Source organism: Vipera berus (assembly GCF_964194415.1).
Source record: "Vipera berus genome assembly, chromosome: 1".
In the NCBI taxonomy this organism is placed as follows: Eukaryota; Metazoa; Chordata; class Lepidosauria; order Squamata; family Viperidae; genus Vipera; species Vipera berus.
This window is the reverse complement of record NC_138202.1, coordinates 254,170,383-254,198,333: the sequence shown is the minus strand read 5'-3', so window position 1 is coordinate 254,198,333 and position 27,951 is coordinate 254,170,383. Positions and strand designations below refer to the sequence as shown.

Here is a 27,951-nt window from a genome sequence, read left to right as displayed (position 1 = left end):
TCCTGCCTTGGTCCCTGCAGATTTCTTGGCAAGGTTTTCCAGAAGTGTTTTGACATTGCCTCCTTCCCAGGGGCTGAGAGAGCATGACTGGTCTAAAGTCACCCACTGCTTCATGCCTAAAGCGGGACTAGAACTCATGTCCTCCTTGTTTCTAACCTGATGCATTAACCATTGCACCAAACTGGCTCTTTCAATATAAATTAGCACCTTAAAAATGGACACGGTTAAAAAATATATAGCTATGTGAATTTCTTAATGAATTGGGATTTTCACACAGCAACGCAGTCAACGGAAACGTTTGGTCTGCTCTTATTATTTTAGAAAATTTGCTTTAATGCAATCTTACTATTCTAAAAATATTTTTTCTTCCTTTTATTGGTTGTTCTTTCATTCCATTTTTTGGCTAAAAGGTTAAATAGATGTTTCAGGACCAAGAAACTCCCAACCCCTTAAATCCATAGATTCCCCTCTATTATTACATCTCAGTAAGTAGAAGCCTTGTACTATCAACATCAGGGGTCTTCAAAAGTGGCCTTTTTATGACTTGTGGACTTCAACTCCCAGAATACTTCAGCCAGGCACTGAGGAATTCTGGGAGTTGAAGTCCACAAGTCATAAAAGGGCCAAGTTTGTAGACCCCTGATCTACATCTACAGGCAGTCTTTGACTTACAACCAATAGCTTAGTTTAGTAACCGTTCAAAGTTACGACACTAAAAAAAAGGGACTTGCAACCAGTTCTCGCACGTGAAACAGCCACAGTATCCCCATGGTGACACGTTCAGGTGCTTGGCAACTGGCATGTATTTACAAAGGTCACTGCATCCTGGGTTCATGTGATCGCCATCTGTGACTTTCCCAACTGGCTTCCAACAAGCAAAGTCAATGGAGGAAGCTAGATTCACTTAATGACTGTGTGATTCATTTAACAACTGCGGCGATCACTTAACAAGCATGACAAAATAGGTCATAAAATAAAGTGCAACTCACTTAATAACCATCTCGCTTAGCAACAGAAATTCTGGTCCTCACTGTGGTTACAAGTAAAGGACTGTATTGAACCAGGGAGCTAGTTTTAAGTGCCTAAATGGCTGAAGGCATTCATTTCTATATGGTAAAATTACACATGAAATTTATCTCTAAAAATGGACTAACATACATACAACGTAGGCGAATCAAAGGATTAAAATATAAAAAAACCCAGGAGATTAAAAAACTGACCTGCTTTGTTGGGTATTTGTTTAGCAGGGCTAAAAATAAGGCATAACATCTGGAGCAATCCGCCAAAGCTGTACAGCAGTCGTTGAAGGAAGAAAGTTTGCTGCATGTTTGAAGCAATAATATAGATGAGGTTTTCTTTTACTATTTCCAACTAAAATCCAAGTATTTTGTTCTGTTTTTAAACATTAGTCATAGTACAAAATAAAAAAGGCCAGCATTCTCTATTTTTATGCAGTTCAATAGGAGGAACAAGCGGCAGTGACTTTAATGACTAAAAATAAAATCAATTCCATCACAAGGAATAATGATAACCCAAAGCTTAATTTCAGTTATTAGTAGAAAATGACCCCCAACCTCTCTACTGCTTCTTTGAGTCCCACTATGATTTCTTGCAGACAACGCAAACATCTTCAAGCATTTCAACAAGAAAGACCAAGGATAATGCAGCAGCAAAAAAACATGAGGCAGCACCAATAAAAGAGAATATTTACAGCTCAGGGTTGAAATAAAGGTCCTTCGTGCAACCTTAATTTGGTTGTTCTTTTGCAGACGTGTCATTACCAAAACTAGGCAACAGCATCAGTGCACTGGTGATGTTACCTAGTTTGGGTAATGAAATCTCTGCAAGAAAACAATCAAGTTCAGGTTGCATCAAGGACTCCACCTGAGGAAGTGGCTGCTGTAGAAGCAAAGTGGTATTTTTATGGGAAGGAAGAAAAGAGATAGCAGCAGCAGTGGAGGGAGAAACAAAGATGGCAAGCCCTGAGGCCCTCAGCTGATGGCAAAAAAAAACCCGGAGTCTGATTAGACCATTTAACTATGGTCTACTGAACAGAAGGGAGAAAAAGTCAACCTATGATTGTATCCAGTCTTAGATGCTGCCTGTTGCCATTGGCCACTGCTACAGATTTACAGATTTCCTCTTTTAATATAGGTAAAGGTAAAGGTTCCCCCGCACATGCGTGCTAGTCATTTCCGACTCTAGGGGCAGAAACAGATCTTAACGCACACTTGGAACAGTCAGAAAGTGAAAATCAATAGTATCTCTAAAGGTAAAGATAAAGGTTACCCCGCACATGCATGCTAGTCGTTTCCAACTCTAGGGGCCGGTGCTCATCTCCGTTTCAAAGCCGAAGAGCCAGCGCTTGTCCGAGGATGTCTCCGTGGTCATGTGGCTGGCATGACTAGACGCCGAAGGCGCACGGAACGCTGTTACCTTCCCACCGTAGTGGTCCCTATTTTTCTACTTGCATTTTTACGTGCTTTCGAACTGCTAGGTTGGCAGAAGCTGGGACGAGTAACAGGTGCTCACTCTGTTACGCGGCACTCGGGATTCGACCCGCCAAACTGCCAACCTTCTGATCGACAAGCTCAGCATCCTAACCCACTGAGCCACCGCGTCCCTTCTTCTTTTAATATACTGGCATTCTTTTTCTAAAGGAATCACACAAAGGATGTAGTGTAAGAAGTTCTCTGTGTTAAACAAGCAATGCCCCTATTTCATTCCTATGGGGATGTTTTTGATGACCTCTGCCTTAGAGCAGGGGTGAATAAGTTGGCAACCCATGTATATGTACATACATATACATCCATTCAAATGCATCCTCACGTACAGACACTAGTATTCAGCATAAGATCTTTTGGGGAATAGGCGGAACTTAATCCCTTCGTCCCTTCCCAATAAATCAACTCAAAATTAATACTACCCCATATCTAATAGTGAAAGGCAAAACAATCTTTAAAAAAGACACTAGAAGAGATCTCATGCTCTTCATGCCTAATGATGTTGAGGCCAAATTTCTGCTTTTCTTATGCTAAAGTCATAAAGAAATCTGCAATCTTGAGCACGGTTGCTATAAAGGAGGAGGAAGCAATGAAGTTTCTTCCTCCCATCTTATAGCAAACCTAAGGCAGGTTACAGCATTAGAAGCAAGGAACAAGCAATCCTTTCCCCACCACACTATCTGCTGGCTGGGTGAGGGGCAGAAGTACTTACACTCTTACAGAAACCACAAGTCAAAAAAGAAAACATACCCAAGGACACCCAGCAGATTGTGGGTGGCCTACTTGTGTTTAGATTGCAGAAGATTTGTGTTTTCTTATTCAAAAAGTAAGCCAATACAATCGTTTAGGAATTAAACAATATACTGATCCAAAGTATTTCAACAGAAACATAACAGTATCTCCATGGAAGCAACAACTTTAATACATAACGAGGTGGTTGCTGAAGAGGAAAAAAAGATTCTACATCGTATTTAAAGAAAAAAATAGTGGGGTTACCTGAATATTCTGGCCACATTGGTACATACATCCTTGTCACTCATGCGTTTCTCCAATGTGAGGCAGAGCTCTGGAATTGCTCCATACTCAAGGAATTTGCACCTTGACTGAAGTAAGTCTACCAAGTTTCGTAAAGTGGCAGTGAGCTGGAGAAAATACATTTAAATATGAATTAAACGAACACGGTAAGCATAATTTTATTAGGAGTACCGGACAGTTTGAGAAAATATAACAAAATGTTGCATAGCCTTTCTCTGATGGCAGTAGGATGAAACTCAGTGGTATGGAAAATTTAAAATAATATAGATTATTTAAACTCCAAAATGTGAAACAATGATACAGGCTTGATTATTAAAAACAGACCTACTTGTAAGTCACTTTTTATCTGAAAGTGTTCAGATAATTCATTGTTTGGAGACGCTTACTCTATTTTATCCAATTTATATAGTTGTCCACCTTGCAGTACAAGGGACTCTTGGTGGAGTAGAAGAAATTTAAAAAACAATAGTTCACAAATAACAGCAACAATTATGATTAGTATTGATAACATTAACAATGATAAAACACAGCTAAAACAAATCACGGGTGAAGGGATTACAAGGAGAAAGCCATCTGACTAGTTTACTAGTTCCCAGCCAGATGACGCAAACCACTTCTTGAGAGGCCTTTAAAAGTCAAGAGTGATGGGATCAACCTAACTCAGAAGAAGGGACATTTCACAATGCAGCTGCCTTTGCCAAGAAGGCCCACTGCCTAGGACCCATCAAATGTAGCTCCCTAAATGACGGATCCCACACCATGCCCTCTATCTTTGACTTATGTTTTACTCTTGCTTCACAACTGAACAGAGACCGACTAGGCTTCAGTTCATCTTTCTTTGAGCCAACTGACCCCAAACAAATCAAAATGTTCCTGTAAATCCCATCAGTTTCCATATCTCTTGAGGTGAAATCACCAGGATAAATTGGTTGTCTGTTCATACTGGAGCCATGGTGGAGCAGTGGGCTAATGCCTCCTTAAGTAACACCAGCTGCCTGCAATTAGTGCAGGTTCGTGTCCCACCAGGCTCAAGGTTGACTCAACCTTCCATCCTTCCGAGGTAGGTAAAATGAGGACCCAGATTGTTGGGGGCAATAAGCTGACTTTGTAATAATGCCGCTTGGGGGGGGGGGCAAAAGCCCTAATAAGCAGGCACATACATAGAATGAAGGCTATTGCTAAGCACATTGATTTGTGCTTCTTAGATTGTAAGACACCCTGAGTCTTCGGAGAAGGGCGGGATATAAATGGGATTAAAATAAAAAAAATAAAATAAATACTGAGCCATTTTTAATGAACCTAGAACTTCTTTGTATTATGAATTTATTGAAAAGCGAGCAGATATATTTTTCTCTAAAAACATAACATTGGAATTTCAATTATTTATTTTGCATGTGCTGTCACATGTATTTTGATGCACAATTTTTAAGTCAGAGCTATTGACAGATGGCAAGACATAGTTATTTCTTTATATACGTTTACAAACAATTACCATTTAATTAGTAAAGATAGTAACAAATCTTTCAACGTGATTTTAAACTTGAGGTTTCAGGTTACATGAGGTACTTATTGTAAATCACTGAAGGCCCTGCTTATTTCTTAAAGCATAAATCCTTTTGTTTGAACTGGCCCTTCTAATATGAGAACCTGAATAATAACATTCAAGATCGCTCAAATGAGAGGTTTTTTTAAATTATTTTAAACTTACATTTAACTGTTATTAAAATTCAGTAAATCTTTCCAATAACTGCAAGGGAATTCTCCTTCTCCACCACTACAAGATATTAATTACAAATTTTGCTGTTTTGGCGTTACATCCACTCCTGAATAGCAATAATTGTAACATTAACCTTTTATTTAGAAAAAATATATATTTCAAACAATATGGAACTTTTCACAAAACAGATCAGAACTTGGGACTCTTTTCAAGTCTCATGTAAAGCTAAAGAGCTTTAAAAGGTGATATTGTCTTACACGAAGGGGATGGGCAGTTTCTAAAAATAGTATTAAATAAACAAGCATTTACAGGAATCGGGAATCAATTTCAATATTTTATGATCAGCCTTATTAGAATAAGAGCATTCCCACCCCCCATTAGTCATAAATGGAACATACACCTTGCATCTCTCTCCTTCAACTATTTCTTTCTTAATTTTATGTCCTATCTTTTGTTCCAAGGAATGTTACACTGACACAATGCCATGAGCTACTGGGGTTGTTGCAACTTTTATCAGCAAGAAGTAACCATGCCGTCTTAATCTTAGACAAGAGGCACTATACAAATATTTTACATCTAAAGTAAAATAAAACAGACGAATACAAGGCCCACATTCAGCAAGTAAACACCTAGAGCTACGGCACAGGACAGAAACTCGGAGGAAGCCACAGGAAGATACGATTGCCTTATTCACTATTCCTTTGGTATGCAGTAAAGAATTCTCCAATAACTTCTAGTGATAATTTATCAGTCTCCAATAACGGTCACTATAAATCACAGGTGTCAAACTCGCCGCCTTACGTGATGCGACGTATCGCAAATTTTTTTGCATTGCCGGAGCTGGGGTGGGCACGGCCTCCGCAGGATGCAAACGGCCCCACAGGCCGGCAGTCTGACACCCCTGCTATGGATCATTCTGGAACTATTAAGTTACAGCTTGCCTGCTGCATCTAAGATTGCTTTAGCTAATTCAGAAAAGCTCACCAGGGTAGCACAAGGTTAGAACTGGAATAATATAGTTGAGTAGACTGAAAACTTGGAAGACATCTCAGAATAAAAGTAGTTAACAAACCACTTGCACAATACTGTTAAGGAAAAAAAAACTTGGACGGTCCACCAAGAGTCAAACCTAGCAAGAGAACACCATTAGGAAGTTTGAAACTTTTTTGTTGAAATAAATCGAAATAATTGAATAATTGAAATAAAAAATGTCATTCTGACCTGGACCAAGAGATGTCCTGAGCTGGAAAATCGAGTATTATCTTCATTAATTTCATTAATCATTCTCATTACTTGCAGCAGGATTTCAATAGCTCCCTTACTGACCATTTCATTAATGAGCCTTGCATTGCCAGAAATAAATTTTATAGCACCAGTGCAATAAAGAAAAGCTTCAGTGTTTGTTTGCAAGTCTTCACTTCTCAGAATCTCAAGCAGAGAGTCTATGGAAAAAAATTAACATGTGAATTTTCTCTCTGGCGCATTTTTTTTTTTTTGCAGAATGAGATTTACTTCAGGGCTTTTTTTTTAAAGGAACTGTCAAATAAAGTAATAATAACTTCTCTAACTAAGCTGCCCCAGAGTCATCATGAATGAGTTGGGCAGCCATATACATTTTCCAAATTAATTAATTAATAATCTACTGATTATTGCACACAAAATTACTCTTAGCATTTGTGATATAGTAATCAATATAAAGCTGATCAAATAAATAAGTAATTCTGCATTGTTATTTATTTGCAGTACTTTGCTATAAAGGCATTCAGTGTGACTGCAAAGACAGTTGCTCAAGATTAATTTACTAGCTGCCATCCCAATAATTCAGATAATGGATGAGAAATAGCTGAGGAAATTTATTGAAGGGAAGGAAGTTACAACAGTGGAACTTCCATTTATACAAACTATCTCTGGCTATTTTTTTCTCCTGCAACTACGTGAACATATCCAAAATCCAAGGCCTCCATTGAAAGCTTTCCCAGGTCCAGGAAAGTTTTTGATGAGGACAAAGCAATGGAAGTTTTTCTTTTCCAAATATAGCCCTGTGATTGCAAGAAATCAGCACACAATTTGTTTTGTTTAAATGGAAGTTGCATATAATGAAAAGTCTTGGTCACAATAACGAAAATGATTGGAGGCTAATTATTTTTGATTATTAGTATGTACTAATCATATGTGTCTTATTTCAGCTAAAAAGTATCTTGTCTTTCTGATAGTAATAACCAGCTACACAGTTTTACTTTTTGATTTAACTGCCTTACTTTAATTTAAAAACAAACAGAAGATGTAACATAATATAGTACATGAAAAATAAAAGGCACATAAATAGAAATAAAGACAAGTAAAAAATCTTAACTAAAAGATCATTTAAATGTCTGATTAACAATAATCTGATCCAAAGTGTTACCATTTTCTTGTCCCAAAATTCCAGATGAAAGAATTGTGAGCAATATGTAAGCAAAGTATTAATTCGTCATGGAAATTAGGATAAAAACTCAAGTTCCCTCCCATTCACCATTTAAATATGTCTTTTATCCTTTGATGCAGGAAGAATAATATGATTTAGTCAAATCAGGTGGGAAGGGAGAAGGAGTCAAGCAATATCTTTCTAATTGGTTTTTGGAATACGTTACTTAGATTCCATGATGAAACAGAGATCAAAGAATAAGCCTGGTGCTTAGTTTTCATTTCTATATGTATACATATTTTTCTTGAATTCCAGCTGCAATTTTTATGTCTAGTTCCTACCCAGTAATAATATTTGTATTTCTGATTAGCTAATATTATCTTCATTAGCTTCAAAAACATTAAAATGTTTAGGATAGGCAAAATCAGAAACAGGAAAAAAATTAACACCAAAATGCAGATTGAAATCATATTTATACTGAATATTTGGCAGTTTCATATTTACCCACGCATAATAGCAGTATATTATCTTTTCCACATTATAAAAGACATTCTACTGAGTCATAGAATAGCATATTTACCTACCCAGGATTTGGTCATTCTCCATAAGGGAATCATTTTTTTCACTTCTGCTGATTTTAAATACTAATTTGCAAACATTAAGCAGATTCTTCCCACTCACTTTCAGCTATAAGGAAGAATGGAAAAAGAGAATATACATGAAATAGCTGTACCTTATGTTTTAGCTGTTCTTTTAAAAGCATGCAACACAGCTCTCGCATTACAGTTAGCCCTTGACTTAACCACCATTCGTTTCGTGACCAGTTACAACTGCACTGGAGAAAGTGACTTAGTACCCTTTTTCACATTTACCACTGCAATGCCCCCATGGTCATGTGATAAAAATGTGGATGCTTGGCAACTGCTTCCTATTTCTATAGTGTCCCAAGGTCTTTTGTGATCTTTTCACAAGCAAAGACAATGGGGAAGCCAGATTCGCTTAACAACCATGTTACTAACTTAATAACTGCAGTGATTCACTTAATAACTGTGGTAAGAAAGGTCGTAAAATGGAGCAAAATTCACTTCACTGTCTTGCTCAGCAACAGAAATTGTGGCCTCAATTGTGGTTGTAAGTCAAGGACTACCTGTATGTACATGCTGTACTTAACTGAAACTAGAAACATTGGCCGCTTTATCATAGCTTTCTTACACATTCCAAAACAAGTACTCAAATAAGAGCTCCTATATCAAATTATCAACATGTGACAGCCATTTATCTGATCCAAGATTACTGGAGACAGAAAAATCTACATGAAAGAAAGTCAAAAAACATTAAATATTATTTTAGGGTCCTCCATTTATAAACCAGCATTCAATACTAAATCATATAAAATAAAGCTTCCTGTAACATCCAACATAATGGAATGTGATTTTAAAACTATCTGCAAGGTGCTGGTTAATATAATGACATTAAACCAGTTTTCCATGTTATATGCCTTTGGGTAATTCTAACTGAAATAGTCCTGCTTTAGACACTACATTACAGGAAGAAAAATGTAATTATTATCATTATCCAGACAGATATATTGTACATCCATATACATATAGAGAATCTGAATTTCCTTGATGAATAGATTTTCCATTCACTTGAATCCAGCATACCATTCTGAATATATGAATGGGGAAGTTGTTGAAAGTAGGAAATTGTTAAAAACCTAGCAACAAGTTCTTATAAATTATTGCATAGCTACTAGGTAATGATTAGAGGATCCTGACAAATGTCTCAATTACCATTATAACAAACATATGTTCAAATAAATTAAATAGTGTATCACCAATTACATGACCATGATATGATAGTAACTGTTGCCACCACTTTGTAAAAATGTTATATAAATTTTTGAATGGTTTAGGAGAGATAACATACACTATTATAATGAATATTTGTTTTCCTCTTGAACTTCTTCTGCTATCTTGGTATTCAATCAATCAAGTAAGAAGCCAGAGAACGTGGTTTATGACTTATTCTAGGATTCAAGTAAATGTATTCAAATGAATGCATTTGTTGTTATACCTTGAAAGCAAAAGTTCTCACAAAGTGCAGCTGGTTTTTGACATACAATTTAATTCAAAAAAATTGACTAAATTAAGCACATGCTATTTTTATCTACTATTGTGTGCTATCACTTAGGCTGAAATTTTATATTTATTTACTTGGAAGAAAACTCAGTTCTAAGTAGCCAAAGGAAGAGCTGCACTGTTAATCTCCTAGATTTCCAGTAAATCTAACAACAGAACAAATGAAAATTTAATGTAATTTTAAAGAGTGTAAAACCAGGAGATAAGTCGCATTTCTCAGGATATAACTAGCACTTTCACACAAGTATAATATAATCACATTCTGTAACAGGTATGACATATTTAACTTACACCCAGAATGATTTTTGCCAATTTCAAGCCAAGAGGATCTGAAGTAACATCAACTAATTTATATAACACTTTCAATAGTAAATTTCGCCTCTTGAATCGCTTGCCAAGCATATTTCCTTCTTTCAATGTTTGATAAAGAATAGCACAGGCATCACAAAGTCTTTCTACATTGTTTTCTGTTTGATTGGGAAAAAAAGCAGAAGGTAAAATTAATGATCCAATATTTTAAAGAGAAAGGATTTTTTTTAACAAATACCACAAAACCTGCACTATCAACAAACACAGCTATTGTAAATTTTATGGACTCAACTGAAGGAGCTAAAAACTAAACAAATAGTTTTTGGTCAGTGTCATTCTAACAGATGTTTATGTGACCATCCCTACCTTTCCCAGAAATAGCATGCATTTGTCTTCAACTAGAGGTAACTAGGCACCAGACTAGGGTCATGTGTACCCTGCTAACATCCTTTTCATAGCCAATAATGTTTTCCCAGAAATATGGGATCAAAAATATGGGAGTTCTTTGGACTGATGTTAAGCTGAGGGAACTGAAGGAATGAAATGAATATATTACACCTGACAGATGCTTAGGGCATTCATTTCACCCCTTAAAATTCCTAAAACCATTTCCAAAACATGTCATGGCTCCACTTATTTTTGAAACGTGGCCTCAAATATGCCACTGAAAGCCTACTGCAGATCTTGGGCTCCCCTCCCTGATTCTTAAAACACTAATCTAAGCAAGCACCCTGTACAATGCCAAGACATAAAAACTGGAACACAGAATTAGTGTTGTATTTAGCAATGGCTTGTATTTGTTATGATTAGGAAAAAATGCCCACAAATATGGTGGTCTCAATGTTTTCGTCTTTTAACTTCTAATATGGGATTTGTCATTCAAAACATCTAAAATGTACCAGGCAGCCCTCTTTTAGTACATGTTATTAATATTTACAGATTCTTTGAAAGCTTGTTGTATGCATTCTCAAAGGACTTTTAAACCTTGGAAATACATCTATATATGTATATACAGTATATCTCCATCCCGCTTTGCCACCAAGAATATAGGCTATCTTGCCAGCAACGGGACTGTTTAAAATTGGTATTAGGAAAAATATTATTAAAAATAATGAACAGAATGAAGACTTGAAGTGTCTAGTTTATGAAACCCAAACAAATATTGCAGAACTATATTATTTACCAATCTCTAATATATGTAAAATTGGTAAAACTTTTGTTTTCCAATAGCTTTCTTCTTCTTCTTCTTCCATTTCACTTGTTTCCAAATTATTTTCTGAAACATATATTTTTAAAGAGATATATTAACAATGATTTTCAAATAATCACACAACAAAACGTATGGCAAAACATTTAATAGACTATAATTTGTTCTATAACAGTATGTACCAATCAGGTAAAAAAATAAATATTTCAAGAGAAATTTCTTAGTAATCTAACTTCAACAGTCTCTGTAATAAAAAGAAGAAAAACAGGAAACTTAAGCAAAGGCAGACAAGTTCAGAAGTTCCTTCTCTCGGTGGTTTATTGGTATATAACCACAGCTTTGTATGCTGGTCACAAAAATGACACTGGTCTACATTTATTGGCTGCTGTTTTTAGCATGTAAAATCCAAGAGCCTTAGCAACACTGAGCTTCAGAGAAGTGAATGTTAAGTTATCTTAAAAATCTACCTACTGTTACAGAAGAGAATTATTACAATTCTAATAAGTAGTAACTTGCTAGTTTTTCACTTGAATAAATTAACATTTTCTTTTGGTTCACAGAAATCTTTCTTTAATAAAAGCATAAAAAAGCTGAGGCACTGCAACTTGCCTGTGAATACACAATACATCAATCTGGAGAGTTTAGCTTTGCCAAACATGATCTGGGCTCTCATGTCACAAAACCAATACCTATTTTCTTTCCTGTAATAAAATTACACAGGTATGCATGTGTGCACGTACACAAACACACAAATGGCACTCATTTTTATTTACAAAATCATGTGCTATAGGTGAAACTCGAAAAATTAGAATATCGTGCAAAAGTTCATTTATTTCAGTAATGCAACTTAAAAGGGGAAACTAATATATGAGATAGACTCATTACATGCAAAGCAAGATAGTTCAAGCCGTGATTTGTCATAATTGTGATGATTATGGCTTACAGCTCATGAAAACTCCAAATCAACAATCTCAGAAAATTAGAATATTGTGAAAAGGTGCAATATTCTAGGCTCAAAGTGTCCCACTCTAATCAGCTAATTAAGCCATAACACCTGCAAAGCGTTCCTGAGCCTTTAAATGGTCTCTCAGTCTGGTTCAGTGGGAATCACAATCATGGGGAAGACTGCTGACCTGACAGTTGTGCAGAAAACCATCATTGACACCTTCCATAAGGAGGGAAAGCCTCAAAAGGTAATTGCAAAAGAAGTTGGATGTTCCCAAAGTGCTGTATCAAAGCACATTAATAGAAAGTTATGTGGAAGGGAGAAGTGTGGAAGAAAAAGGTGCACAAGCAGCAGGGATGACCGCAGCCTGGAGAGGATTGTCAGGAAAAGGCCATTCAAAAGTGTTGGGGACTTTCACAAGCAGTGGACTGAGGCTGGAGTCAGTGCATCAAGAGCCACCACACACAGACGGATCCTGGACATGTGCTTCAAATGTCGTATTCCTCTTGTCAAGCCGCTCCTGAACAACAAACAACGTCAGAAGCGTCTTACCTGGGCTAAAGAAAAACAGACCTGGTCTGTTGCTCAGTGGTCCAAAGTCCTCTTTTCTGATGAGAGCAACTTTTGCATCTCATTTGGAAACCAAGGACCCAGAGTCTGGAGGAAGAATGGAGGGGCACACACTGCAAGATGCTTGAAGTCCAGTGTGAAGTTTCCACAGTCTGTGTTGATTTGGGGAGCCACGTCATCTGCTGGTGTTGGTCCACTGTGCTTCATTAAGTTCAGGGTCAACGCAGCCGTCTACCAGGAGATTTTGGAGCACTTCATGCTTCCTTCCGCAGACGAGCTTTATGGGGATGCTGACTTCATTTTCCAGCAGGACTTGGCACCTGCCCACACTGCCAAAAGCACCAAAACCTGGTTCAATGACCTTGGGATTACTGTGCTTGATTGGCCAGCAAACTCGCCTGACCTGAACCCCATAATCTATGGGGCATTGCCAAGAGAAAGATGAGACACATGAGACCGAACAATGCAGAAGAGCTGAAGGCCGCTATTGAAGCATCCTGGACTTCCATAACACCTCAGCAGTGCCACAGGCTGATAGCTTCCATGCCATGCCGCATTGAGGCAGTAATTGCTGCAAAAGGGGCCCAAACCAAGTACTGAGTACATATGCATGCTTATACTTTTCAGAGGTCCGATATTGTTGTATGTACACTCCTTGTTTTATTGATTGCATGTAATATTCTAATTTTCTGAGATTGTGGATTTGGGGTTTTCATGAGCTGTAAGCCATAATCATCACAATTATGACAAATCACAGCTTGAACTATCTTGCTTTGCATGTAATGAGTCTATCTCATATATTAGTTTCCCCTTTTAAGTTGCATTACTGAAATAAATGAACTTTTGCACGATATTCTAATTTTTCAAGTTTCACCTGTATGTGGCTCTGTATGGCTTAAAATCTTTTCCTCTCCTTCTTTCCAAGTTGGTAAGAAATACAGCAGAATGCCAGTATCAATCTTCTTGAAAGTCACATATAATAAATAATAAAAATTACACAGGAAACAAAACGATATGGATGTGCAAAATATTCCCTGCGCATTCCTGTGCATGGAATAGGCTGTACCAACTCGTCCGTTCCACACAAGTTTAGTCCAGAGACATCCTCAGAATATGCACAGTAAGTTCTGGGCATGTTCCAGGGAGAGTGAAAATGGGAAAACACAATGCCATTGGTTAGAGCCAGATTGTGATTCCCCTGATAACAGTCTAACTAAAATATCAACTGATAGCACATTTCCCACTTGATCCGGTACTCCACAAAATGGATATCAGATAATATGGAAAACAATACCAACTTTCACTTTCAAAGAGTTTCCACCTTCTGAAAGAATATAGAAAAGTAACAGAGATGTCTTCCATTCCCAACTCCCTCAAGTGCTCTCTCTCTCTCTCTCTCTCTCTCTCCCTCCCTCCCCGCTCTCTCTCTCAGCTTAAATGGGTTGAATCTAGGGAAGGTTACATAAGCAAGATCCTCACCACCTCCAATTATGCCAAGGAGTGCCATAGAAATAAATAAATAAATAACCTTTAAAAGAGTAGAGGAGCTCTGCTTTAGAGAAATAGCAATACACTCTGAAATCACCGGGCAGGAGAGATTTCACGGATGCCCTTGTAAGTCAAGCTGGGGAGATAACAGACAAACTGAGGAGGGAAACAAACCATGGATGTCTACCTTGAGACAAAGAAAAACAATATGACCTACACTTCACCCATAAGTACTGTGTCTTTCCCCTTTCTTTCCTCCTTATTGTTGGTGCTCGTGCTGTTCTCTATGAATGCTTCGTTCTACCAACTGGGCCATCTACAACTATGGGCAAAGCCATTATCTCAGCCCCCACGGCCAGCCCAATGAGAATTCTGTCAAGTGGGGTTCAGCATGATTTTTTGGAAAGACAAGCAGGCTCTGCTGGAGGAGGTGCTTTATTGCTTCTCTTCCTTGACCTATAAGACGTTTCAGTCCAAGACGGAAAAAATAAATGGCTCCTACCCGGCTTCTTCCAACCAGTGTTTTTAGAGTTAGAAGACAGTCCAAATTTGATAATACAATGTGATCACACCATGTACAGATGGGAAAGAGTTTACTAAAAATCAATGAATGCTAACTGATGAGGAACATAAGAGGGAAGGTACTAAAATGCTCGTGTAAATACTGTGGGTTGCCCATAACCCAGAAGTAAACAATTTAAGAGTAAAAGCTCATGGGGACAGGGGAACACTCTTAGGTACTTAAATCCAATTCAGTGAAAAACAAAAATTAATGAAATTAATAATAAAGTACAACCCTGCAGATTCTACAGGATAAATTTAATTGTTGCTAATAAAAGAACAGAATCATGATGGTGTAATGCATGTTTCTTCAAACCTTAGGGTTCCACAAAAGACTAAAGACAAATAAAAAAGGGTGTCCTTTTTCTGATATAACAGAAAGGACCAGCTATATTAAAAAGCCCCTCCCTCCCGCACGTTTGTGCTCAAGATGTCTTATTCCTTTGTGTCTGTTTAAGAGGTAGGCAGGAGGGCTTCTGGGAATTCCGTTTTTTTAACTAACGGGGTGTATGTCCTGAAAAACTTTTGAAAAACTCCAGAGCAATGATTTCAATTTTGGAGCAGAACCAATGGACTATGGTTCAAATCTACTTCCGCCATGGAAACACTTCAAGTCTACTTCTGCCATGGAAACACTTCGTGACTTTTTAAACTGTTGGGTTTTCTCACCCTAATACATCCCCTAAGGACAAAAATTGCCATGTACAAATATACAAGCTCCTCATGGAATAACAGGAACTTGGAAAGCAGTAGAATAAGCTACTTGGTCTAAATCGTTTATTGCTTCAAATTTGAACTATTGGTTTTAATGGGGTTTAGAAAGGCATCAGTAGTCAGCACTGATAGCTTAATTTTCTACACTTGATCATCTCATCTGACCAAGTGAAATTTATGAACTATAAAAGCAGGCTGATGTATAGCAGTCTTTGTGCATTTAATAATTTTTTCCTTAAGTCATATTAACATTATAATCGGTAGCATTTCTTAGAAGTGACATATAAGCCATACTCAAAAATTTCCTTGACGATACTAGCATTGGGATCTCAGATTCTGTATATAGCCGCATCTGGAGCCAGATTAAGTCTCATTCTAGCCACCTTCTCCACCTTAAAATCTCTAGACACTAGGGACGATAACTAATGATACTTTGTACATCCAAATTTCTGGGTGACTAATCTCAAGAATTTCAGATAAATGTTAACAAACATGAAGGATACAATGGAACTTCATGATATTATATTGTTTAATGATGTGGAATGGAATACAAGTCCCCAATATCACTTTGATATAATTTCTCAGCTAATGACTAGGATTTTTATAATACTACGGTTTCTAAGTCGTCCACAGATATTCCTGTTCTATAATTCTCATCATATTACAATGTAACAAGATTGATTCTATTCTGTAATAAATTTAAAACAAGATTATTCATTCTAATCAATATAATCTAGCAGTTAGATTAATTCCAACACTTTGCCCCAAAATTATGCAATCAATTAGCAGAATTAAATCATCTTTTTAATTAAACATTCTGTCGCTGTCTCCAAGTCTCAAGGATCTCATTGTCTTTCATCTCATCTCTGCCAATTTCATGAAGCAAATAAAAATCTAAGGATCAACCTTCCAATAATTTATACATGACTTACCATCATATATTAAATTTTTGCTTATCTTGGACTCTTACAAAACAAAGTTATCAAAACCAGCAGATCTCTCAGAGAAGGATCTCTCCAGGGGGAGATCCTTCTCTGTGGGCGCTCCGGAACTATGGAATCAGTTACCGGTAGAGCTCCGGATGGCGCCCGATCTTCGCTCCTTTCGTCGCGATCTGAAGACGTTTTTGTTTGTACAAGCCGGCCTAGCCTGATGGGGGATTGGTGGAGTTTTTTATTCTTGTATTCTTAATATTGTATCTTTGGGGTTTTATAATTGTAACATATCAACTGTTTTAAAATCGGGCAATTATTTAATTTCCTTTTAATATTTGTAACTTTGTATTTTATTCTTGCCCTGTGAACCGCCCTGAGTCCTCAGGGAGAAGGGCGGTATAGAAATATTATTAAATTAAAAATTAAATTAAAATTAAATATAAACCTTATACAAAAAATGTCTAGTCAACCATAAGCTTTTAACTGCATGAAAAAAACTTCACTTGAAAAAGTATGATCAAAGAGAAAATCTTAGTCTTTATTACATGTGTTAGTCTTTATTACATGTGGAGCATTCATCCAGCATTTTCAACAGTCCAAAATATCAAAGAGCCAACATCATTCTATGACTGGGAAAAATGTTTGGGATGTTTTTTTATTAAATTGTTATTATAAGTAATTCACACCTGCAAACATACCTACAGTTGCAAGAAAAATATGTGAACCCTTTGGGATTACGTGGAGTTTTGCATGAATTGGCCATAAAATGCGCTCTAAACGTCATGTAAGTCACAACAATAGAAAAACACAGTCTGCTTAAAATAATACTACACAAACATTAGCTGTTGTCATGTTTTAATTGAACATAAGATGGAAACATTCACAGTGCAGGGTGGAAAAAGTATGTGAACCCCTAGCCTAATGACTTCTCCAAGAGCTAATTGGAGCCAAGAGTGAGCCAACCTTGACTCCAACCAGTGTGATGATATTGGATGTGTTGCTGACAGCTGTCCTGCCCTTTAAAAACACACACCTGTTTTGGGTTTACTGGTCTCAAGAAGCACTGTCTGATGTGAACCATGCCTTGCAGAAAAGAGCTCTCAGAAGACCTACGATCAAGAATTGTTGACTTGCATGAAGCTGGAAAGGGTTAGAAAAGTATCTCCAAAAGCCTTGATGTTCATGTGTCCACGGTAAGACAGACTGTCTACAAATGGAGAAAGTTTAGCACTGTTACTACTCTCCCTAGGCGTGGTCGTCCTGTAAAAATGACTGCAAGAGCACAGCGCATAATGCTTAATGAGGTAAAGAAGAATCCTAGAGTGTCAGCTAAAGACCTACAGAAATCTCTGGCACATGCTAACATTTTTGTTGACACATCTACAATAAGGAAAACATTAAACAAGAATGGAGTACATGGGAGGACACCAAGGAGGAAGCCATTGCTGTCCAAAAAAAAATAATGCAGCACGTTTGAAGTTTGCAAAAGAGCACCTGGATGTTCCACAGCACTACTGGCAAAATATACTGTGGACAGATGAAACCAAAATTGAGTTGTTTGGGAAAAACACACAACACTATGTGTGGAGAAAAAAAGGCACAGCACACCAACATCAAAACCTCATCCCCACTGTAAAACATGGCGGAGGGAGCATCATGGTTTGGGGCTGCTTTGCTGCCTCAGGGCCTGGACGGATTGTTGTCATTGATGGGAAAATGAATTCCAGAGTTTATCAGGACATTTTGCAGGAAAACGTACGACCATCTGTCTGCCAACTGAAGCTCCGCAGAGGATGGGTGATGCAACAGGACAATGACCCAAAGCATACAGGTAATTCAACAAAACAATGGCTTCAACAGAACAGAATACACCTTCTGGAGTGGCCCAGTCAGAGTCCTGACCTCAACCCGATTGAAATGCTGTGGCATGACCTTAAGAGAGCGATTCACACCAGACATCCCAAGAATATTGCTACACTGAAACAGTTTTGTGCAGAGGAGTGGTCCAAAATTACTCCAGATCGTTGTGCAGGACTGATCTGCAACTACAGGAAACGTTTGGTTGAGGTTATTGCTGCCAAAGGAGGGCCAACCAGTTATTAAGTCCAAAGGTTCACATACTTTTTCCACCCTGCACTGTGAATGTTTCCATCTTATGTTCAATTAAAACATGACAACAGCTAATGTTTGTGTAGTATTATTTTAAGCAGACTGTGTTTTTCTATTGTTGTGACTTACATGACGTTTAGAGCGCATTTTATGGCCAATTCATGCAAAACTCCACGTAATCCCAAAGGGTTCACATACTTTTTCTTGCAACTGTAATACTCCTTTCTCCTCTTATTTTTCCCACAACAACAAACCTGAGAAGTAGATTGGGTTAATAAAGAATGACTAGCCCAAAGTAACCCAGCTGGCTTTCATGCCTAAGGTAGAACTATAACAGGGGTCTTCAAACTTGGCCCTTTTCTGACTTGTGGACTTCAACTCCCAGAATTCCTCAGCCAGCATGCCTGGCTGAGGAATTCTGGGAGTTGAAGTCCACAAGTCAGAAAAGGGCCAAGTTTGAAGACCCCTGAACTAGAACTTACAGTCTCTTGTTTCTAGGCCAGCTTCTTAACCACTAAATTCAAACTGGACGTTAAAACACTAGCCGTTTGATTTTTCTGAATGACACCCACAAAGCTAAAAATAAAGATTTTCAAAAGTTAACTAGGAAAGTATACACTGATAGTTAAAAATCCGTATTAATGTGAGATATTAACAAAAGCAATATTAACCAGTATGCTTAGCTATCATAACTGAGCATAAATATTGAACATAGTATATAATTGTTTTCCTGAGCTGAACAATATGCTAAAGAAATAAAGAAGAGACTATTTCTAGGAAAAGGCAATGACACTTTTATAAAATATCATGAAGACTAGGTCTATTTTTATGCCAATACATAGCAGAATAATTAAAGCAATAGTCATCTAGGAACTGAAAAAAGAATGAAAAAGTAGACATCTGAATCAAAGATATGAAGAATACCACAGACTACAAAAAACCCCAATTAATCCATGCTGGAAGAAAGACTGATAGACTATTCCATTGAGGCAATAATTACCAGGTAGAAACTCAATCTATGAGAGGTGAGGATGAAATGAGGATGAAACTAGATAAATTAACTAGATTGGTAAAGTTGAGAAATGTAGAAGATAGGAAGGCAAAATGGATAGGAAGGCAAAATGGATAGACCCTGGAATGTCCATAGAAAAACTGTGGAGCATCACAGGAACAAATCAAGATGGAGTGTAATTGTCCATAGAATCTCCAGGAGTCAGGCCTAACTCAATGATATCCAACAACTGTACAAATGAGCTTGAGCAAGCCAAAGATCAGGAGAAGATATAAATTATCATTTAGTTTTATTTTATCAAATGTTTTGACAACATAATTCCTGCTTTATATGTTATGACAAACAAGGTCTTGTGGACGATTAGGTTAAGTCAAAGTTTATTCTTCCTTTTGGACTCATGGGAAGAGTACTTAAGGCTGAAGCTTTAATCCGGCTTGCCAAGGCTCATTCATTTATCATTAAATTACAATTAAAAATTATATATGGGCTAAGTCTGTAACATGTACCTGATTTAGTTGCAGATTTAATCATTTCAGTATAGTCTGGATATGACAAAGGAGACTCTTGTGTATTAAACTGGTCACTAAAAAGGAGGGTAAAATTAGCAGTAATTTTTAAAAATGCCAAAAAGTCATCAAAATTATGAATACATATATAATATTTACTCTGACCTTCCACCCACTAAACTGGGAATGCATTTTAGTAAGTAGAGAGCACTTTTTAACACCTTGCCAAACTATGCTACCAGTTCTGTCTGCATCCAAACACTTTGGATTTCCTCAGGAACCGAAATTACACAGGAGCTCTCTCTTCTTCTCTCTCATATACCAATTGCTAAACAAACTGAGCAGGGATATTCATCAATATCTCTTATTCCATTTGCGCCAATTATTTATCATAACTTTTAATCGACTGTTGTGACCAACTGCCGCAAGTAACTCACTAACTTTCCGATAGATTCAGGAGTTCACACTTCTCTTGCAAACCAAAGAAATCTCCTGTAATCTAATTTGGTCAGAGGATGGCAACACTCATTACAGCTAACTGCAACTCACAATTAGATGATCAGTGCTCCCAAGAGGTTTGTTTTTAGCACACTCTACCAAGAGTTGATACAGCACTGAGAATGAGTGGGCGGCAAACCACCTGTTTCTCAAGCTAAATTGTCTCACCACAACCAGTTTGGGGATTTCATCAACTGGGAAGGAGCAGATCTGTTTGCTCTCTCCCTGGATAAGCTGAGGAAAGGAAATTGAGCACCTATTTATATCCTCTGGTCCAAGTCTTGAAAGCAATACCCAATCCTATATGCCACATGTAATTTTTTTTAATTAACAAGGAATATAAATGGGATAAAAGACAAAGTATTTTACCTTCTCTTAGACTTCTACTTCTTTCCTTATATCAGAAATGAATGCTTCTTTTTTAATAAATGATTTAGTATGAAATGTATTGGTTTCATTTATTTACGTAATGTATTTAATTTAACACAATTTTATACAGCGTTTTAAATTTAATCTCTGCGTGTTGCAGTAAAAGAATCACACCACAAGAGGTCATCGTTACTGAAGATTAAAAAACGATGAGCTTCTGAGCCTGAACAGATAGAATCATGTAAAGACAAAATGTAAGCCACGGGATAAGGAACAAAGCATGGAAACCTTAAATTCCATAAACAATAATTGCTCAACAGTCGATATTAATGCAACATTTAGGCATTAACATTAACCTTTAAGTTTTAAACTTTGTTTTTTTGTTTTTCCCCACAAATAAGATATGTTCCAGTTTTACTTTGAAATGTATAGAAAAGTGAAAAAACTATACGGGGTTCCAATTCTACTTTTCAGTCTTAAGCTTAACATTTTCATTAAAAAGGCATCTGATTTATCTCAGGAAGCTTGGAAATTAGAATAATTTATACCTGTTATAGAAAAAAAATTCTTAATTTTAAAATTTTTATTTCTAAATCTATTTAAAACTATTCATTAGGAACTATGTTACTATTTCATGGGAACTGCTTAAATAAGCAACATTCACCACCTACACACCTATGAAATTATAAAATGGTTCTTAAAGTCAGTTAAATATTAATGCCTCAAATATTATTGTATTCTAGAGAATGGAGCAATAGGGGAGAAAACTAACATGTGTGGAGAAGGCACTAACATTATATGAATTATTTTAGCTATATCCTAAGTATATTATCTGAAATAGACGCATTTAAAATTAGAGATGTCTTGTATCATTTAACCTAGTCTACCTACCAGTGTAAATTCTACATTTAAAAGGACACACACCTAACATTTCGTGCATTAGTGGTACAATTAATATTGTCTGTGAATTAAACTAAACCAATTGTGGCATTTAAACAAGCAGCTTAAAAAGAATAAGGAAAGGTGAAAATACATTGTCAGAGATTAAGTTAGTTATAGGTAACTGCAACAAACTGACATTAATAATTCTACAATGTAAAATACAAAAGTATAGAACAAATGAGTAAATTTAACTTATCAGTCTGCAGGAGGTTTAGTCTTAGCAATTATAAAGAAGAATATATACCAATCCTCTTGCAATCAAATATTCACTTGAGTAGTTAAACTAATTCTCAGTTAAGGTTCTATATACAAAGAATAAAAACAAATTTTGGAATATTCTAGACTTTTTTGCACACTATGGCATTCAAAAAATTTTTAACACATATAATGAAATGATACAGATCCAACTCAGGCCTCAATACTATGCATTCACTCAGAAAGAACAGAGATAAGAGTGGTCCTAGAATCAACACTATAATTGTACACTCTGAAATAACCTCAGTGTAGGCTGGGGAGCAGGAGGCAGCAGCAGCAGCTATTAGTTGGTATATCAACTAATTTGTCCTTTCCTGGACACAAAGCTACTAATGATGTCCATGTTCTGATAATTTCAAATTTAAACAGCTATAACCTGTTCCGTATATGGTTAGTCTTGTAATTGGGGCAAAAGCTAAAGCTGCAGCTACAATGGATAACCGCGGAAAAACCTCTCTCCACAGAACCGATCCCTGGTGCCCAAAAGTTTGGGGAACTCTGGTCTAGAAACTAACTTCTAATTGTTTGTTTATATTCCTGACCTGCCTATAATTACATCTTCCCTTGATCTTGGCCTCTTCCATATGGAGGAAGTTTTCTTCCTGTTTGGTTTTTTCTGTATGTTGGGTTTATTTTTATTTTTTTAAAAAATACTGTTCTTAATTTATTGCTTTTAATTCTTATTGTTAATTTATTTATTTATTGCTTTTAATTCTTATTGTTAATTTATTGCTTTTAATTCTTATTGTATATTTTGAGAGTAACTTAGAGATGTTTTTGCATAGGAAGCTGTATATAAAATTATTTATCTATCTATTTGTTATTTGTTTATATTTCAAATTCTAGGCCAACTTCAACTCTGGACCACTTAATACAGAAAAACATTAAAATTTCAAATAAAACTCCAAAGTACATGTTATCCAGGAGTAACTCTCAACCCCACTCACAAAGATAAAAATAGGTAACACCCCACCCCAATCCTGCTTTACCCTAACCTAAGTCCTATGGAAATATGTTTTTAATGCACTTTTAAAGCTGGCAAGTTGGGAGTCATGCAAATCTTTGGAGAAATGCGGTTCCAGGACAATATAGCTGGAGAAAATGGTAAAGTGAAAAACAATACTGACCCTTGCCTGCTGAACTGTGCTGGAAATGATATGTTTCTCATTTGTGGAAAAAATTCTTCTACTATCTTATTATGATGATCTATATAAGTTAGTGGAAGACAGACATCCCTGGCGCTCAACTGGATAGGCGGCTTTTGTGAAAAACTTTCATGATCACTCCTTGGGATAAATTGCTGTTCAAAATACAGCCTCTTACCTGTAATTAAACAAAACAGGAAACATTCTCACTAGGTAAACATGCAGAAAGATAGCTTTTAAGATTGAAACAAAAAACATCTATTCAGAAATACAATTTTTTGTATTTTTGCTAACTGCAGCTGAATAACTACTGGTAGTCTTCAACCTGACAACCATAATGGAGTCGGCCCGTCATGTTCATAAATCATGAAATCCACGTGACTGACCCAATTTTAAGACCTTTTGGTGGTGGTCATTAAATGTACGCTGCCATTGTTAAGCAAACCAATGATTCACCATAGGCTGCTTTTGACAAAAAAACAAGAAAAATCCTTGTTCTCAGCAAAAGTACATTATAAAACACAGTCACATGACCATGGCAAGCTCCAAATGGCTGTAAACGTGGACAGGGAACCCAAAATGTGGTCATATGACCGGGGGGGGGGGAAAGAGATGCCATCAGAACATTGAAACTGGGTTGTAAAAACCTCCAGGAAAGTCTGTCATAACTTTGAACAGTCATACGTCCAGGACTACCTGTATACTGTACCATTATAAAAAATACAGGTGATTGGTTTGCCCTGCATCAAATATTTTTCTAAAGAAATATAAATGTTTAAAATGTTTGTAAAAGTTCTTTAACAAAATTTCAACTGTGCAAAAACCTCTTGAAGAAGCTTGTCTTTATCCCTTTCCAGCAAGATCATTTACTAGACTGAAAGCATAATGGACTGATGGCTAATTTAAAGCTCAAACTGATATATAGAGGTTGTAATATCATACATACAGCATTACCTAAGAGTGAATCTCACTAAACTGAAAGGTTTATTTATTTATTTATTTGTTTGTTTGTTTTATATACCGCCCTTCTCCTGGAGGACTCAGGGCGGTGTACAGAGCAATAAAGTAAGAATACAATAAAGCAATAAAGTGAGAAAATTTTAAAACCCAAATCCATCAGGCCAGGCCGGCTTGTTGGAATAGATAAGTTTTTAGATCACGCCGGAAGGAGCGAAGGTCGGGGGCCATCCAGATTTCAGCTGGTAAGCGGTTCCAAAGGATTGGCGCACCCACCGAAAATGCTCTCCCCCTGGGGGTCACCAGCCGACATTCTCTGACCGGTGGCACCCTGAGGAGGCCCTCTCTGTGGGAGCGCACAGGACGGAGGGATGTTGACGCTGGCAGTAGGTGCTCCCGTTCTTACTTCTAAGGTGGAAATACATATAGGGTTGCATTGATTAAATCTGCAATAGGTTTATTGATGGAAGGATGACATTTAGATTCATATTCAAAGGCTACCTTCATTATTTTAAAAAAGGGTTAAAATACTGTTATAGAAAAAACTATGGATTAGTATTCTTACAGTCATTGGGAAGAAATAGTTTATCTGGAAGTAGATTTCCACAGGAAACAGTTTTAGACAACCTTGCGCGAGCATTGCTGACTTTTCTGATCTCCGCTGAATCCACTAGTGGTAAAGGTGAGGAAACGCAATAGTCTTCATAATTAGAGGCTGATGACAATAATTTTGGCTTCTGTTATAAAACAAAATTTAATTTAGCATACAAACAATTCAACCACAAGAGTACAAATTCCTAATTCCTTAGAAGATATTCTCCCAAAGGTTTACACTGAATATGACAGAATTTGAAACAAAACTAAAAAAGATTGTATTGCGTAAATTTTGTAAAAACGTTAGTCACGTTATTAATTCCCAACAGGCAGAGCTATTTCTCCAGTTTTGAGATTTTTTGCAAGCATTTCTTAAATCACCTGCATGATATATGCCGCAGCCCCATTACATTGGGTAAAATTAATTCACTTTTTCAAGCATTTCAGTTTGTAAAACAAAATCCTAGCGTTTATGAATGCAAATGATAGGGGAAATGCTTGTAAAAAAAAAATCTCAAAACCAGAAAAATAGCAACTGATTTCCAGCAGAAGGTGGGATCACAACTCAAGACTTAAGTGCTCTATAACTAAGCCTTCTACTGATTGCAACCTACAAAAATGCAAGAACCAACATTTAGTCCTTCTGAGCTGGAGCTATCTTTTTGACCCTCATGCCTGAATCATATAATTAACAAAAGGTGCAGTCGCTCTTTGAATCAAAAGAATAGAGCTCATGTTTTTTTATCCTGAACAAGAGCATTCTTTAGCCTATCATCACTGGGGAAGCCAATGGCCACAGAAAAAGTATGCTACATCTTTTATAGTGAGTGACAGCTAAGGGCTCTATTTTGTCCTAGATATGAACTATCTGGTTGCTATGGGCCAGACATGTCAGACTCGTGACGTCACGTGACATTGCGCGACATATCAGAGCTTTTTCGCCATTGCTGGCAATGGGGTGGGTGCGGTTTCTTCATGACGCATCCGGCCCGCAGGCCAGCAGTTTGACACCCCTGCTATAGGCTAATGCTAGAATACATTTTTCGGCTCTCAAATTGCAAATTCACTCTCCTGTTCTGAAGTTGCAATGTATCTTTGCCCCTCCTGTGACCTGAGTACCTTCCTCTTGATGCATACCCCCAGCCAGGTCACAATTTTGAGCAGATGACAAAATCCCCAGTGGAAAATGGAAGTAGGTTTAAGCTGCATAATCCCTACAAATTGCAGGTTTTCTTAGTGTCAAGATTTAATTGGGCACAGAGTATACAAGTATTGCCAAAAATAAATACGCACATGGTCCAGTGGGCTGAGGCGTGCACAAGAGGCAGGTCTTGACTCAACTGACTCAAAGCTAGAAGAGTGGAGACTAGAAAGAAAAACAAATCATAATAATCAATGTGTACACAGCTGTTTGTTTTTCACCACAAGATTTCCTTCTGTGTGTCACTAATGCAATGAAAATATTTTTACTGCCAAGTTGCTTAATTTACCTCAAACTTCTTTCTTGGAATAATATGTAAAGGATAAAAATGCTTTGTTATAAAGAAAAACAAAAGTTTTTTGTTTTATCTCATAGACTCCTAGTTAGTAAATTCAGTGGAAGAATTAACGCTGTTATTGTTTTGTGCCCTCCAGTATGTGGTGATAAATAAATTACAGTGGTTAGCCATTCAGTGACAAAGCTTCTCCTATATAAGCAATTGTTTCTGGAATCACAAAACCAACAGAAAAAAGAGAGTTTTAGCCAGTATATTTCAGCAGCTTTAGCTTCCTATACACAAAACCTAGTAACGGTTTTTCATTTTAGAAGTGAGTAACTTTAAATATTTCTGGAGGACCTATGTCATAATAAGATATGGACAACTGCATAACTGTTTTTTTTATTTCTTGAATTGAGAATGACGAGAAGTATTCAAGTAGGTTTCAAGCCTACATATTCAGTATGAACAAAGGCGTCCCCTGCCCCTTTTTTTTTCATACCTAAAAGCAGAAGGTGGTCTATTTTCAGGTGTCCTTGAAGAGGTGGAACCAAAAAGTTTCCTTCGCTCATCTCTTGGTGTAAATGGCCTTTGAGTTCTTAAAGTCCTTAGTGTACTTCGTGCTTCATTTATGATCTCAGCACTAGTCTTCTGGACAGGTAATAAAGATTTATAGGATGCTTCTGAATAGTCTAGATTTTTGTTCCTTGAAGACTGCATATTGCTGTACAGAAAAAGAAATAAAATATTTAAGACAGGATTATATCCTATGTAAGTTTTTAGAATTCAGATTACATGGTAATGTACATCTAATCCTTGCAGTTCCCAATATACTGGACATTCGTCCATGCTGCTTAGCCATCTGTCTGTGCTGCAGATTAGCATAATCAGTCTAGTCTACACATAAGCAAAAACCATAGCACGACAGGATTCTCCAGTACAGTAGTCTGATCTATATACTTTTATGATATATAACATAGCTTCCAACTGTAATGAATATCCTTCAGCAAGAAATTAACAAGCACACATAAGACATATACACCACAATAAACACATAGTCATTTCTGACAAATTCTAAGCACGTAGAGCTTATAAAACAAAAATGGACCATGGCAGGTTCACAGCTGAACATCAAGACAGTCAGCCTATTAGTTAACTAGAGCCCTAAGCTATTCAAAGCTTTAAAGCTTAAGACCAGCATTTAGAATTAAGTCTGGAAAACAACAAGCAAATGGAATCAGTGAAGATTCCATACTGGAATTGAAAACATCATAATATTTATTAATTAACAAGCATAACTTGCATTTTGCAGCAACCTATGGAATTTTGTTCCAATCTCTGGAACCTATTCAATAGTAGAGCTATATGCTTTGGTGCAACTTTGGGAAAAATTATAGATGAAAGTTAACTTGTAATATTTTTATGGGTAATAATGAAACAGGTAATAGAAAATATAAGAATGATGTGATTATATAAAAAATTTTAAGTTTGGAAAGTAATGTATGGTATTTTAAGTTGTATAATATATTAGGAGAAGGAAAGGTTGTATAAACTT

General features: G+C 36.7%; 1 protein-coding gene across 2 annotated transcripts in view; it reads right to left on the bottom strand.

Moving 5' to 3' along the window:
* Positions 1-27,951, bottom strand: part of ARMC2 (armadillo repeat containing 2) — a 45,871-nt gene that overhangs the window by 8,575 nt on the left and 9,345 nt on the right. The window contains exons 2-12 of one of the 2 annotated variants that reach the window (XM_081343599.1): positions 26,899-27,120; positions 26,212-26,284; positions 24,890-25,061; positions 23,350-23,545; positions 20,159-20,235; positions 11,294-11,386; positions 10,093-10,268; positions 8,245-8,347; positions 6,478-6,698; positions 3,501-3,646; positions 1,221-1,320 (exon numbers count right to left, since the gene is read on the bottom strand). In XM_081343599.1, coding sequence (XP_081199725.1) covers positions 1,221-1,320; positions 3,501-3,646; positions 6,478-6,698; positions 8,245-8,347; positions 10,093-10,268; positions 11,294-11,386; positions 20,159-20,235; positions 23,350-23,545; positions 24,890-25,061; positions 26,212-26,284; positions 26,899-27,116 — 1,575 coding nt within the window. In that variant the 5' untranslated portion in view covers positions 27,117-27,120. Of the gene's footprint in view, positions 1-1,220; positions 1,321-3,500; positions 3,647-6,477; positions 6,699-8,244; positions 8,348-10,092; positions 10,269-11,293; positions 11,387-20,158; positions 20,236-23,349; positions 23,546-24,889; positions 25,062-26,037; positions 26,188-26,211; positions 26,285-26,898; positions 27,121-27,951 lie in introns of those variants that run through there. The other variant, XM_081343600.1, reaches the window with a different exon arrangement.